This window comes from Cygnus atratus, chromosome Z (genome assembly GCF_013377495.2).
Source record: "Cygnus atratus isolate AKBS03 ecotype Queensland, Australia chromosome Z, CAtr_DNAZoo_HiC_assembly, whole genome shotgun sequence".
NCBI classification, from domain to species: Eukaryota; Metazoa; Chordata; class Aves; order Anseriformes; family Anatidae; genus Cygnus; species Cygnus atratus.
The window spans coordinates 34,917,182-34,932,971 of NC_066396.1; the positions used below are offsets into that span (position 1 = coordinate 34,917,182).

The 15,790-nt window shown below is 39.6% G+C and overlaps 1 protein-coding gene across 18 annotated transcripts in view; it reads right to left on the bottom strand.

The window, feature by feature from the left end:
• Window positions 1–3,869: 3,869 nt before the first annotated feature.
• BNC2 (basonuclin 2) overlaps window positions 3,870–15,790 on the bottom strand; it is a 354,372-nt gene continuing 342,451 nt past the window's right edge. For 16 of the 18 annotated variants that reach the window (XM_035558579.2, XM_050716583.1, XM_050716585.1 and 13 more), the window contains one exon: window positions 3,870–10,828. In XM_035558579.2, coding sequence (XP_035414472.1) covers window positions 10,168–10,828 — 661 coding nt within the window. In that variant the 3' untranslated portion in view covers window positions 3,870–10,167. Of the gene's footprint in view, window positions 10,829–13,128; window positions 13,160–15,790 lie in introns of all 18 variants that reach the window. The other 2 variants (XM_035558597.2, XM_035558598.2) reach the window with 2 other exon arrangements.

Consider the following 15,790-nt stretch of genomic DNA (forward strand, 5'->3'; position numbering starts at 1 on the left):
CCGACTCCTGCTTCCCTGTGCCCAGGGGGGTACCCCAGTGACATGCCTTGACAAAGCCCACCGGAACAAGCTTAGCTTGGCGAGACAGCGGTGAGCTCGCCACCCTCCTTCTGCACCCCCCCGCTGTCGCCGGCATGGCACAGCGAGCAGCAGGAGCTTGCTGTACCGCTGCGCTGTGGGAACCCTCCCATACCCACCGAGAAAGGGGTTTCCAGGCTTATTGTCTCTGTAACTGAACCCACTGCCAGCCCAGGATGGGCCCCCAAATGCATGAGGGTTCAAATCCAGTTTATCTCAGCTTACATCTCCGCATGAGCCCCCCAGTCAGAGCCTGATCTCTCCGGGTCACCCAAAATGAAACGCGGCAGACGGCTCCGTGGGAAATTGCCATGTTGCTTGGCCCGTGTGACCTTCTCAGCCGATGCTGCTAAAACAACAGCTGTGCCAGTGAGCAAGAGCCTTCAGCAAAGCAAGGAAACTCCAAACCCATTTGACCATGGGTGCAAGCCCCTACAATGAGATATTCATAGGTACAAACAGGTTACAGTGACCTGCTTGCGGGTAAGGAGAAGTGTGTGGAGCTTCAGCCAGGGTAAATTTTGAATGTGTTCAGAGTTCAGGTCAGCTTGTTTGCGCACCTGTTTCACATACATCACACTGGGACACGGAGCCCTTCTTATAGACTGGAGGAGAGGCGGGAGGCATGAACTGAGAACACAAATGCTGCCCATGAAGAAACAGCCATATTATGGAAAGTAGCTCCATATGACATAGGAACCAAAGTTTGCACAAGAAAAAGCAACATGCTGAATTTCATATTTATAAATAGCTAAATGAGACACACACACACAACAGTGGCCATTTTATTCATCTTGTCACTTTACAAACGGTGACCATTTTCACAGATGGAATGCATAAGACTTTCCAAAATGGAGAACATCAGGAGGATGTTCTTTTCTGAGAGAAATTTTATGAGATTCTCTTGGAAGGAGAAGAAAATGGGTGGGAACATGCGAAGAAAATGCAAAAATTAAGACAACAACTGAAGATTGTACAAGGGTTTGTAAAAAATAAAGATAATAAAAAAAATCCAAATGTAAAAAATATGGTCTGAAAAATAACAAACAACTCAGCTTTAATCTGTACAAGCTTAAGCGCCCCTCTTTGCTCCGTAGGTCGTCAGGCAGACCAGGAAGAGCGGGGCTGGGATCCCAATTCCCACGGCTGCTGTGCCGTTTCACCGCCGAGGTGGGGGGATGCGCCCTGTCCCGCTGGCACAGCGTGGGGCCAGGGGACCGCAGGGGGCTCAGGCGCCCTGCCAACACCCCCGGCTACCAGCTGGGTAGGCGCTGCACCCTGCTCCCCGGCTCGGATGCGGATGCGCGCGCCTGCGCCAGTGCCACCGCTCCCCCGGAGCCGCAGTTCACAGTCTCATGCGTTCCGTAACAGGAGCGGACAGGTTGTGATTAACTATTGATGAGTTTGCCATCCTAACTGCACATTATCCTCTGATCATTCCCAACCCTTTGTTTGACAATGGATGCCTTATAAAATCTTTATGCATCGCTTAGCTAGTCTCGCTCTCTTTCTTCTCTAGAAATATAATTGCCCTGGATGCTTTCCTCCATTTTCCTAAAATATTTTTTCTCCAAAGGTTTGAAGAGCGGCGTGTGAAGTCCGTAGAACAGCTGAACAAACCTCTCTACAGATTAGACATTTGCTCAGTCAAGCTTCTTGTGTTATTAAGCACTTGAGAGGAAATATACATACAGGTAAGTATGATGCAAACGATATAATTTTTCCCATTTATAATCTTCATTTTACTGTCATTATGTCTTCTTCCCCCTCTCTCTCTGTCTGTATGGCTGTCACACACCCTCACAAGCACACACACACACACAAGAACAAGGACCCGAATGGTTTATTGGATCAGAAGGTCCTGATTTCCACAAACAGCCTCAGAAATGTTGCAGAAAGAAAGGCTGCTAGGTCTGCCCAGCTCATTGTTGCAGGTCAGCTAATCCAACTCCTCCTGCTTTGGTCCGTACCATGTGCTCATGGAGTTGACAGGAGAGCAAAATTTGGGCTCAGCCTTTACACTTCTGACATACAAAAAACATTCCTTCCTGTTACCTGGCCACAGGAAATTGTCTGCTGGTTTCACCCATTGTAGCTTCTGATGCACGTGGAAGGAAAAGGAGGGAAAAGATCAATGACCTTTGTCTGACTGGTAAAAGGCCCTATCTTATTTATAGTGGGCATCACCTCTGTTGCAGCAGATACCAAATAATTACCATACAGCACTGGAAACAGATTAAGCATCCAAAGCAAGCAAAAAGGAGCTGCTGTCCACTAATCTGATGAATAATCCAAAGATGTGAAAAAAAATGAACCCCAGAAAGGCTGCGTTTAGGTCTTCCAGTCTTGGGATTTATCTGAAAAATATCTTTGTCTTTTTACGTATCGCATGGGCAATACCAGTTCAACCCACAATGAGTAGCACCCATTGGCACAAATGGGACCTTATGTTATGATCCTAGCACAGAAATCCTGCCAACCTGGAAAGGAAAGCATGTTTCTCTTACTTCTCTGGCTACTTGAATTTTCAATGACTATTCAGCAGTCAGTCAATCAGTTCTGATTAAACAATGTACCGTACAAAGGAAGGGGGACGGTTGATGCCAGGTACCCTGGCCTTTTGTGCACTTGTAACTTCTCAGAACACGGTGCTTGTGCCCAAGCTACCTCCCCTTTCAAACTCTTCCTCTCCTGACTGCCTCATCTGAAAGGCAATTCTGGAGTCTGTACTTTTGGCAGTGTTCTTGTTAATGAAGAGATAAATCAGAGCGGAGCAAATTCCTCCTCGTATGAGGGCAGCAGATTGTGTCTCAGATACACCTCCCTAACACTTTACAGAGGTTCATGCTGACCTCAGCAGGAGATGTTCCTATCACAGCAGAAAGGATATCTGAAATTGTCATTCACTGTTGGAATCTGAGGGGATGGTTTTGCTCTGAAATTTGCCACAGGATGGGCTAAATCAGAAAAAGAAAAGATTACACGTCCTCTTTGCCACCAAACCTGCACAGTCAGACCTGCAGCAAGTGTGCACATCTATTTCTAGCAGGCACAGTATGGCTTATGCCAATACAAAGCAATTAGTTGCTACATAAGCAGACAAAAGTGCCGTCACAGACAGCATTTCTCAGCTGACCTTTTGTTAAGAAGCCATCTTGTTACTGTCTGTCTGATAGCTCGATAGAGCAGCCAGTGGCAGCCTTGGGCTTCCCAAAGACAAATCGAAGTGCTCCAGATGGGACTTCCCTTCACTCACTGCAGATGTGTGTGTGCACGTGTGCGTGTGTGTGTGTCAAGGAACAGGGAGGGAAAGCCTGGTTCTTATACTCAATTTCCACTTCACAGGGGATAAACAGGCAATTACGCATCCTTTTATATTTGATGGCCAAGTGCTGAACTTGAAAGCACACTATTAGTTTGTGTCCCTTCAGGGCCAGTGCAATAAGTAGCCAGGAGAGCTGGGGCTAAGCATGAGAGGGTGTTGTCTGCTGTTAGTGTGACAGTCTTGTCAGCAGCATTCACATTACTGGAAGGTAATAAAGTGACAAGTAAGTTATTAGAAAGATATGAAGTGAAATTGAACTGAAGCTTCTTGCTGCTCAGCTCAGTTCTTTCTTTTTGTTTTTTTTTTTTTTTCCTGCTTTGTAATGGGCCACTATTTGTTACAAACCAAGCCTTGTCTTGAGATCTTATATAAAAAAAGAAATATTTATTCTTTGCAGGAAAGGTCACATGAATTTACAACACCACACTTTAAAGGAGAGGAATCGGAAAATAGTTTTATGACAACTACAGCTGCTATTTAAAAAAAAAATACAGTGTCATCATAATGAGCAATAATACTGGCAAAAGTCAGAGGACTCATCAAAAACATGTCCATTTTTTAACCCCTTTGTGGCCAAGAACTGTTTTCCTTTCAGTGCCAGTGCCAACAATGCTGTAACAGCAACAGTATTGGGATATACATGATCAATATCAAAATCAAAGTTGTCATTCAAGTTGCTATTCAAGATCATGGCTTGACTGAGGAAAACAAGCCACATAAAGACTACTTAACTACAGACTCAAGATATCTTACTCATGTAAAAAAGTTGCTGCTTCCCTTTGTTGCCAGCCATTTTAAAGACAGTGATAATGCTGCTTGGCAAGAAGAGACAGAAACCATGGGACTAGAACAGACACGTACTTGGGCAAATGTGTGGGTGAAAGGTTCAGTCCATCGTGTCATGTTGCTCTGTTCATAAAGAAAAAATGGGTATGGAAAAGAGTTCCTTTTATGTCCGTACAGAAGGGGGAAAAAGCCCAGCTCATCATGTGGCGACAGCAGGCTATGCTGATGCTTATCTCAAAAAGTAGCACTAGAGTCACTGTTTTGTTGAGTTACTATAGCAGCAAAGTAGTGACATAAGTTTAAAAAAAAAAAAAAAAAGGAACTGACATATACCAGCTGCCATCATGTGTCTGCCACTCACCTTCTCCTCCTCGCAGAGAACTCCTGCTGCCTCCTTGCCCTTACTACAGACACCTTTGCTGCTTTTTTGAAATAAGAAAAGAACAATTCTGTTAATACAACCCAAAGAGAAAAGTGACAAAAACAGAAGAAGTGCTAATATTTCTGTTCACATAACTGGCATGTAACATTTAGAGGAGCATGTGTGCACTTCTAGATCAAACACTTTCCCTCCGTTATTCCTTCCTCAGCCATCAATGATGCTGTGAAAATGTCCTGCAGAATTTGAGTAAAAATATATTTCTGAAAAGATGCCCTGTTTTCTTACAATCCTATCAAAAAGCAGGTCCAAACCATGTAATTTGATTTTAAAATACCAAACTCATTGAAAGAGAATATCCTGGAACTAAAGCTTATTCTTGTAAGTGGTTCCTATCTTTGGAACAGATCAAACCCTGTATCATTATGTTTCTGGGTTTTCCAGATACTTACACAGCTCTTTGTCTTCTTAGGTACATTCCTACCCCATGTAGTTAGCTATGCTAGACCCTTAACTGCGTTAACTGAGAAGAATAAAAATCAGGGAAAACTCAAGTGTATGCCTCAAGTGTTTGAAGTCACTTTCTATTAACTGTATTTTACTGGATCTACAGAGGTGCTGACCTCCCCTGGCATCTGCTTTACTGTTCAGTACCTGTTGACTCTTCTTCCTAAACAGTTCCTGTTTTGTGGACAGAATGGAAAACACATAGGTGATGGGAAATTATAAACTTCTGGAACAGGCAGAGAAAGTACAATTTCATTTCCACAAAGGAAGGAAGGAAGGAAGGAAGGAAGGAAGGAAGGAAGGAAGGAAGGAAGGAAGGAAGGAAGGAAGAAGGAAGGAAGGAAGGAAGGAAGAAAGGAAGGAAAGGAAAGGATGGAAGGAAAGGAAGGAAAGGAAGGAATGAAACACTTTCATTTCCACAACGGAAGGAAGGAAGGAAGGAAGGAAGGAAGGAAGGAAGGAAGGAAGGAAGGAAGGAAAGAAGGAAGGAAAGAAGGAAGGAAGGAATGAAACACTTTCATTTCCACAACGGAAGGAAGGAAGGAAGGAAGGAAGGAAGGAAGGAAATATACTGAAGTTTACTCACAGCAAATATGGTGCACAATTTCTGCTGTGTGAGGTATCTGAGAAACACAAATTTTATGAGCTTAGTCATGAAAAGCCTTTGAGAGATCTTTCAGACTACTGTGTAAGCGATTACAGGCTTTTAAATCTATACCTTCCACATTTTATCAAGTTCAGTTGTGACTCAGTGACAGAGAGCTTATACTTTGTGTGCATTACTAAAGTGTCACCATGGAGCCAGTTGCAGTTTAAGAGGCAAAGTTAAAATCTCAGCTGTAACAAAATGTATCTGTTTAAGATACAGCTCAGAAAAACTGGCTAAATACTGTAAGATGTGCAGAAATTTTTAAAATTTAAATTAGCTCCGTACGAACACTAAATAATTAGTCCTCATAGAAACACCCATATGGACTAAGATCATATTAGTATTAGCCATGTTTTAATGGAGTGAAACATAAACAGGTGAGTTATGTGATCTGCCAAAAACTAAGCAGTGAGATGAGGCCACTAGTGGTATTAATGCTCAGTTCCTGGTTCCAATTCATGTGCTTTGACTGTGCTGTTTTCCTTCCAATTTTTTTAGCACTGTTTTTCAAAAGATACGTAGTGATTAACTGGCATCGCATGCTTTCCTGAAAAAAAAAAAAAAAAGTGCTCTCCAAAAGAAAGAAAAATGCTTAAAGACCTCAAGAGAAGTAATTCTGTTTCTAGAGGAGATTCAGCATGCAGAGTTATTTTTTGTAAAAGTGGACAAAGCCTGTTTGATATTTACAGAAACATACAACTACTTTGAATGAACAAAACAGTAAAACACTGTGGAAAGCATGTCTGCAATAACTATAGGAACTAAACAACAAGGAACCAATTCCATGTAAAATGAAGAGCCTCTGTGTAACTCCCCTTCCTCAAATTCAGCCTAATTCTTGTAAAAGGGGTTAGACTGACAGTCTTGAAAACTGAGAGAATAGCCACAGGTTATGATGGCATAAGCAACAGCACACTTGTCTTGTCATCACACCATTATACTCATGCCCTGGGCTGGACAAATCAGAGGTTCAGTCTTTAAGCTGATTACAGTGTGCGTCTCTGCTGAGATCACTTAGAAATGCTAGCTGTTGTGTTAATTTTGTCAGTAAAACCAAAATTCTACCATCTGGCCTTTTTTAGCATTGTTCAGAAAATTTCAAGTAATACAAATTCTATCACAGGAACATTTCTGATAAATACAGATTCTCATAGAGATGCTTGGTAAATAGGAAGGAGGAAAATACCATTCAATTCAATGGAAGTTTTGTGCCCTCCTAAAACCTAGACTGTTCTGACTCTAATATCACTAGCACTGAAAAAGCACTTGATTCACCTATAAATAACAGTGAGCGATATTCTGTCCATCACAAAATTCTCTTACATGGAGACTGTATCTTCTACAGGGTTTAAGCACAATCTGAATGAAATTTAGGCTGCCATAAAAGTAGAATTGTGGAGTTTGTAATAGTTTTTGGAGGTTTGTCCATGCTCCTTTGCTTTTTATGAAGTCCTGTTTCATTTTGTGTAATAAACAGATTTTTCCTATGTAATTCATCTGCTGAATTTATCTACTGATGATGTTTAAGTTTTCGAACAAGTTTACCAAAACCATTTGACCTCTAACAGAAACAGAGTGAAATAAGAATGCAGAACAGTGATTCATTCAGTGAGGAATTATTTATATACCTCAAATGTGTTTTTCATTAAAAACAATATTTATTTGTATCATACATAGTTCAAAACAGTGTTTTAGTGGTTTTTTTTTTCTCCTGTAGATATCATTTAATTTTTGTTGTATTGGTTTTAGACTTATGTCTTGCTTTGTTCATAGTAGCTTGGGAGGAAGGATGGGAGTGCAGTACAGATAACACTACAAAGGTCCATGTGTTTGAGAAGAATCCACCTTTACTGTTCTAATTTCCCTCTGTCACTAACACACTGAGTTTGCACAACATAACACAAAGCAAAGCAGACCACTATACTCAATTTAACAAGGCAAAGTAGTAGAGACTTTGAGGAAAAATAAAAAAGATGAAAGAAAAACACTCAGTGAAACTGGTTAGCTTTTGCTATAAACTTTTTTTTTTGTTAAACCAGAAGGTAAAATTTCCTTATGTTTTCTGTGGGATCCACTAAAGTTTTTGGGGCTTCATCAGTGCACAGAATCAAAAAATGATCAGAGGCTTGTAACCCACAGAACCATAGTGAGAATTCATTTAGAAAGATTTTTCTCTTCTTTTCTACAGCTGGAAGTACTGATTTATTAGCTGTTGATTCCTACTTTTGGAAACAAGAGTACTGAAATGCATAAAGAGTGAAAAAAGAGGAAATCCATATTAAGAGGTTCCTCTAGAAAGTGTAACAAGTGTAAGTACTCAAGTGGACATAAAGGTAAGAATGATCAAAATGCACAGCAAATCAAAACAGCCACAAGCTGAAGCAAAAGAAGCATTTCTGACTCTTGGTTAATAATATTCTGGGTCAGTAAATACAGAAAAGGAACACATTCTCAATGAACAAATATTTTATTGTATGCTGAAATATCCTTTTTCGTTGTTTTTGCTTTTTTTTTTTTTTTTTTTTTTTGGTAAAGAAAAGAGTCTACAACTCTACACACCCTAATGGTTTTGGCTGTAGGCTGAACTTAAGTAAATACCACCACTCAGTCAGTATGTTGTGGTAACTCAGGCTGCCAGTGTGGTTTACCAGCTCAAGCAACATGTGTAAACACCGGAAACAAAAAGAGATTCAGAGGACAGCCTCTCCTTCTTTCTGTCTTTCTCAATTGATAGCTCCTTCTCCTGCTCCTGCCCATGGTATCTCTCTTGCATGCTCTATTCCTTGGACTTTAGTTCTTTTCTGACAAACCATGTGGGTGAAACACAAAACATTAACACACCTAGAGATCCTTTTTCTGGCCTCTCATTTATCCAAAGGGAAAGTTACCCAATAAAAAGTCCAGCATATGTTTTCAGAGCTAAGTGCTTCTGACATTAATTTCTTTTGATTGCTTCTATAAAACATGCCTTAATCATACTACAGCACTTTCCATTGCAGAAAAAAAAAAAAAAAAAAAAAAAAAGACAACTTTACAGAACAACATAGTCAACATTATTTCCCTGTTCCTTTTTTTTTTTTTTTTAAACACCACAAAGAATCCAGGCCATAGTAAGAAGCACACAAAATTATATTCATCTTTGTTCTGTGACAAGTAGTATCAGCATTTATATCCCCAAATATTATGCATGTTCAACAAAAAAAGAGTTTCCACTGATTCACATGACACAACTCTGTTTTTTCTTTCACATAATGTATTATATAAGGAATGAGGATGCTCTATTGTTTCTAGTACTACTTGGCACTTGAAAAAAGCACCAAGAATTTTGTATTTCACTTTACCCCTTTTCCTTCCCCAGTAATTTTTACTGTAGTCCAAAAACTACAATTGTGGTTATGGTGAATAAGTAACTACATTTTCTTTTTTTTTTTTTTTTTTTTTTTTTTAAAATGTGTGCAAAGTTGGCACTTTTGTATTAACACTAAACACTAATACTCTTTGTTTGGCATTCATGCCCTCATACTGACCAGACCACTTTTATCTAAGTGTATTTTTTTAAAGACACTTACTGAAAATATGGCAATAGTTTAAGAAAAAAAAAAGCATGGATATTATTACACATCCCCTTGTAGTGTACGAAAAAGTGCATGACTGGATTTATGTAATAGTACAAGACAAAAGAACTGTATCAGATCAGGTACTGTAAAGCATGCCAGCACCTCTGTATTACTTATATCTAGCAGGTAGTTAAAACAAGACCGTGGTTCTTTTAAAAATGTGCATTAAAGCTAACATAAATGAGTAGAACTAGCCAGCAACCTATTTTTCCTGCTTATCTAACAGCTGAATGTAACTGTAAAAATTAAGCAAAAAAATAAGAGTTAAACCACCATCAATACAATTGTTTTACATCATAGGCCTGTCAAGGCTCAATATATATATACAAGTGTAACAGCCATGCTTAGTAGAACGTTATCCCCAATGCTTAGAAGACACAAAGACAACTAAGTAGATTTTTTTTTCTTTTTTTTCCTTTGCTTTTTTTTTTTTCAGGTGAAAGTCATGGGTAGAACAAATTGTCTCTTTGGAGATGACCAAGAACATTCTAACAGAACTAGGGACAATTGCAGGTTTTCTCTGTGTTAATTTTTTTGCTTTTGTTTGCTTTTTTTCTTGAAGGATATTTCACCCCAGTTTAAAGATCCCCCTTTTATATTTCTATCCCCCCCCCCCAAAAGGAAAAAAAAATAAACCAACAACCAATAAAGGGAAAAAAAGCACCTGGTGTTTCTTTCTTTTGTTAGAAAAGAAAAGAAAAAGATTATATATATATGTATATTTATATATATATATATATATATATATCAAGGGAGGCTGTATGTGGCAGTTCAAATGCGGTGGGCCTTCTCTGAGAGCTGGCATTATGCCGTGTCCATCCTTGAACTAATCTACTGAAGTGAAGGGAATGTTTTTATGCAGGTTGGGATTCTGACTGTGCCGGTTTCGGCTACGGACAGAGGAGAACATCATGTTGCACCCAGGGACTTTGCATTTGTGCATCTCTCGCAAGTGCACTGTTTTATAGTGCACTCTGAGGGTTCCCTTGTTGCTGTACATTTTGTGGCAAATGTTACACATTATCCCACCGTTGCTCACCGAAACACTGTTGAACATGAGGGATCCTGGGACATCGGTGCCCATACCTACAGCTAAGGCAGGGGCATCTGCTTTGTGGGCAGACTCCCCGCTGTCACTTGCCCCATCGACGTCATCCAGGAGAATGCCCTCATCACTTCCTGCATCAGATTCTCTTGAGGAATGGATACTGCTGCTGGACTGGATGCTGGAGGTGGTGCTCAGGTCTAGGACCATATAGTCTTCTGACATGACCCTGCCGTACCCATTCATATGGGAATCCTCAGTACCAGCAGGTGAGGAGGTGTCTTCCCTTATGTCAAGCCCCATCTGATGCTGAGCGCCATATATCTTCACCAAAAATTCATCGCGGAGGTCCTTACTAAGAGAAGGCTGTGAGGAGTCCAGGCCCATGTCATCCAGTTCTTTGGTCAACAGTTTACGGTGCAGGTTTATATTAGCACTGTGTCTGGGAAAGGAAGAGGGAAGGGAAGAAAGGAAAAATGTACAGTATTTTTGATTAAACACACAGTTATCAAGCACCAAACCCAAATTCTTATTTAGCAATAACTTATACAAATATCCCCTATTCGTGTTTCTTGGAAAATTCAGTCTTGTTAAAAATGAATAATTTGCAACATAAAAACAAAACAAATAAAGCAAAATATACCCCCCATATCATTTTTCTTTTCAGCTACTGCTCCTCAACATTAGTCCCCAGCAGCAGCTATAGCCCTTTTATTTGATATTTTCAAAATAATAAGTTGGACTAACAGAAAATGCAAAGTGCTGTTCTTGATCCCTGAATCCCTGCTGGCCTTCCTAAAAGCCTCATTTCAGGAGTAAATACTATTAATACTTAGAATATGTGTGTGCTTGTATCTATATCTATCTTTATATCCATACCTATAACCAAATACTTATATATTTATACATACATACATATAAATATATAATATGCATACATATGTATTCACATAACTGTGTAAGTGAAATATAGGAGAAGAAAAAAATAAAGGTAACCAAATGATACATAGTCAGAGGTCCTGATTCTGATAATTTAATTCTGGTATAAAGGAACTCAGAATCGGGCCAAATCAAGATGGAGAAGATTTGAAAGGTTTAGGAGAACAAGTCTCTGAAATCCACATGTAAGTTTCTGAAAATCTTAGCCAAAGTCACTGGTTCCATCCTTCTGGGAGGACACTGCCAATCCTCACTGTACTCTTCCCAGGACTGTGTCTGATGTAGTGCTGAATGACCCAGTAAAATAACTACTAATGGCAATCAGAATTTTGCCCCAAATCAATCAAAACACTTAACCATGGGCTTTGGCTTAGGTATGTGTTGAAGTCACTGTGAGTGCTCAAGAGACACTGGAAAAGCTGTCACTGACGTCAGTGGTCTTTGGACCAGATCCCAAGAGCTGCAAGTTAAAATATTCTCAAGTGTTTTACAGGATCAGGGCCTTTGTTCTCAAGAAGTAAAGCTCTATATTTGCAAACAAACATAAGCCTTTGGGTTAGTAACTGTGTAAACCAGCTTATTATTGTAAATGCTGCATTCTACTCTCCACTTTTGAGATTGACTTTATTTATCTGTTGCAGTAGAACCTCACTGATTTGCAGTAGCATCAGGAAACCCTCTTTGAAAAACTGCATTTTCTCAATTAACAATGCAACCAACAAATATAGACATCAAAGACCTCTGACTGCAGAACATGCTCTTTTTGTTGAAGTGCTTAATGATGAGAAATCAGTACAAAGTTTTCAATGTTAGAAAACTTCAGTGTTCAGTATTCAGAATGTACACCGTTGCGGAGGAAACAACAAATATTTATTTAGCTTCTTTTGGAGGGTGACTGGATTTTCAAGTCAGTAACAAAAGAATTAGCGAAGTTCTACTGCGGAACATTCTTTGCAAGCTAAGGACCCAAACCCGCAATTTACAACATGCAGACTCACCAGTCTGTCTGCCCATTATAAATTGCAGATCAGAGCCCAAATGTAGGAGGGAAAAGAAAAGGGGGGGAGGGGGGAAGGGAGAGAAAGAGAGAAAGAGAGAGTTTTAACATAGGAATATTTTAATTTGCAAAAAAAGCACTAGGTATAAAACTGGCATGGGAAAACATAACAATGATCAAATATTTTACAGACATTCAGATCCTATGGTAACAAAATAAAAAAAAAAAAAGGGAAACAATAGCTATTAGCAATATTTCCTTTTTGTAAGCTTTTGTTTTAAGAAACCCTTTGAAACATACCTCTCAACCAGCTGAAGTCCAAAACACAGTACAGCAATACAATGCAGATAAACAAGGAAAATGCAAATGTAGGAAGATTAAATTGATGTGGAGTCAATGTCTCTAATTTTATGTCACTTATTTTATGATTAATCTATCTGTTACTCGTAACTTATGGTAATAAATAAAGATAACAACAATGGAAGTGATCCAACCCACTCACCTGCAAGTTCAGGTAACTGTTCTCTGACATAAAACTGATGCTGAACTGCAGTTTAATTCAATCATACCTGCTCAAGATGCAATTATTCCAGTAAGGGAGGTCTATAATGGAGAATTTCTCTCCTAATGTGAGACAGTTGAGAGGTATGGGCAAGGGCAGAAAAAAAGTGGAGAGCATTCCTTGTTTGTTTTCCCACATGGGAAACACTCCTTTCACACAAGCAAATATAGCACCGTTGTTTTTTTGAGGTGCAGAAGTGTAATTATGCATATCCCCACACTGCACTTAGGAAGGCTGAGCTTACCTTGTGATAAGATCAGCTTTCTAATCTTTTGCTAAATTGAGATCACAAAAGAGAGAGAGAGAAGAGAGGAAAAAAGAGAAAGAAAGAGGAGAGAGAGAGAAAGAACAAATTCACATTCCAATCCAGACATATCTGGTTTAAAAAAAAAAAAAAGTCAAAAGAAAATAATATTTGAAACTAATAAATTACAGACTTTAAAAAAGTCTTGACTGTGAAACTCTTTTTGTCAGCTGTAATCTCACATATGCTGTTGTCCTGATGGATACTGTCTCAACCACACAACATGAAAAACATAAAGCAAATTAATCAAAGCATATTCACATCATCCCCATCATCATTCACAAATGAGCTCTGAACAGATGCATGCAGAGGGCACACACATGAATGACAAACAGTAGCCCTGACAGTCCCTCACCTTCCTGGTGTCAGATGGTATAAAGTCCCAGGTAAAGTTGCTAAGTGCTGTACAGGAAATGCTTACTGTGAAGGCCTGTCCACACATGACCATAAAAGCACATTTGTGCTTATCATCATAATGCTAACTGCAAACTACTCATAAAGTGCTCGTGGGTTTACTTCTTACAATTCCCCCCACCCCTGGAAATATGCTACGCTGCAGAAACTGGTCAGTGTAGCTGTTACTGCTGTTTCTCACACATTTGCTCTCACTGTTTCTTAGGTTTGTTGCTGGGAAAAACAGCAGCCAGCCATGCAGTGAAAATAACTTCAACATTCACTGAATGAAGAGATAAGAATAAATCATCTTAAAGAGGGGCCACTGAGCCCCAGATGAACAGAGACCATTCTGAGAAAGACCAGCATAAGGATGCAAACCCTGCTGATACTCTGATATGGAGAGATGCCTCTCTTATTCAATTCTCACTTACAGCAGTGGCAATCAGTAATCTAATTAAAGTATGTACCAGCCCATAATATCTGTCAGGCAAACGATGTGCAGAAATGTGTGGACAAGTTCTGGCACTCTGCTCAGTAGTGTCCCTTTTCCGCTGTCAGCAGTACTGTTGGATTCTCCTAATATAATTACACTGACTTTTATTCAATTAAGTGCCATTCCTAGCCTTAAAAAAAAAGCTACTTTATCAATTGATTCAGGTGTAATGCAATAATAAAGATGAACTCATGGCAGTGCATTAGCTCTGCTGTTCATAACTTCTCAACATAGGTTCATTCATAGCAGTCGATTTCTATTATGCTACCACAGTTCAAAAGAATTGATTCTTTTACATTTATTTCTTAATCTATTTCAATGTGTTTAATACTCTCCCTAAATATCATATGCAAAAACATTCAGTTAGGTGTGAGAGGAATGTATTGTGAGAAAAAAATCATATATTTGGACACTGAAGGTTTGAAATCTTATGATAAAGCCAATGTCACAGAGACTAAAACTTTGACAGAATTAACAACACTGTGTGCTAAAGCTACTAGCTGCACACATGTCCAGTACCTGAACGATTGCTGGGATAAGAGGGAAGGAAAAGTATATTTCCATAGATACACAAATCTAAAATATCTGACCTTGCATCCCTTTCTGACCATTGCACAACTAAATGTAACATTGCAGTCTGGGGCACAGACTGAAGACCCCATATAGCATGCTGCTTGAAAAGTGCCCTGAAGAAAGAATGCTTTTTTTCAGGGTTGGCTGCAGCATTCCCAAGGTTTCTTTGGGAAACAAAGACCGCAGGAGCATGCCAATGTGTGCAGGGACAGCTACAAATAATGTCTTCATCAGAAAAAAAAAATAATAAGAAGATATAGGCAGATTAGAAAGACCACTGACCAAGAAAGTCAAAAAAAGAAGATGTTCTGGAAAAAGGAAAGCACTTGCAATTGCCAAATGGAATAGGGTTGAGTTTACAGGTAAAAATGAAGCGTAATTTGCTATGAAGATATGAAGAATATTCAAATGGAAAGGCAGAAGAGTATGTGGCAGACACTCGGTATTCTGACCAAGTAGCTGCAAACAGCAATCAGAGAGGCACAAGAAGAAAAAAGTAGCATTAAAAATAATTGGCCAAGCCCATACCATGTTTCATCTTGATAACTGTAACTATTTCTTTGCTTCCCTCATCCAATGCTGATCTTCCTTGCTGTTTTTTTCCTTGGAAAGCAGCACTTACTCAGCCATCTTAAATTGCTCCAAGGTTCTTTTCTCCGTACCATATTGAAGTATTTCATTCTAGTCCTTTGCAAATCTTTCCCCTCTGCTTAATCACACCCAGATACTAACAAGTCCTCCAGCAGCCCTCAGCCAATGCTAGCCTTGTCATTTGTTCCTCTGCTCCTCCCCACAGCACCTGCAGTTTCTCTCTTCAGCTGTTCTGTTCCCTGATGTGATCTACAATGCCACTACTCCTTCCTCCCCAGAGTACCGTTCCCAGGTACACATAAACAATGTTCCCTGTGTAAGCTGAGGCTCAGTTTGGTCACAGTGATTTGTGCCAGTGCATGATCCCTGTCATTAAACAAGTCAGAAAATCACAAAGCAAGATACATCGAAAACAGGTAAGCTTGAGCTTCCCACGACTCCACTATTCCTCATCCCTGAGATAGCTAATTTAAGGCTATCTCTGGTGTCCTTTATACTGCAGTTACTGCTGTATCAGTACAGAAGAAAAGGTTGAAGAACCTAAATGAA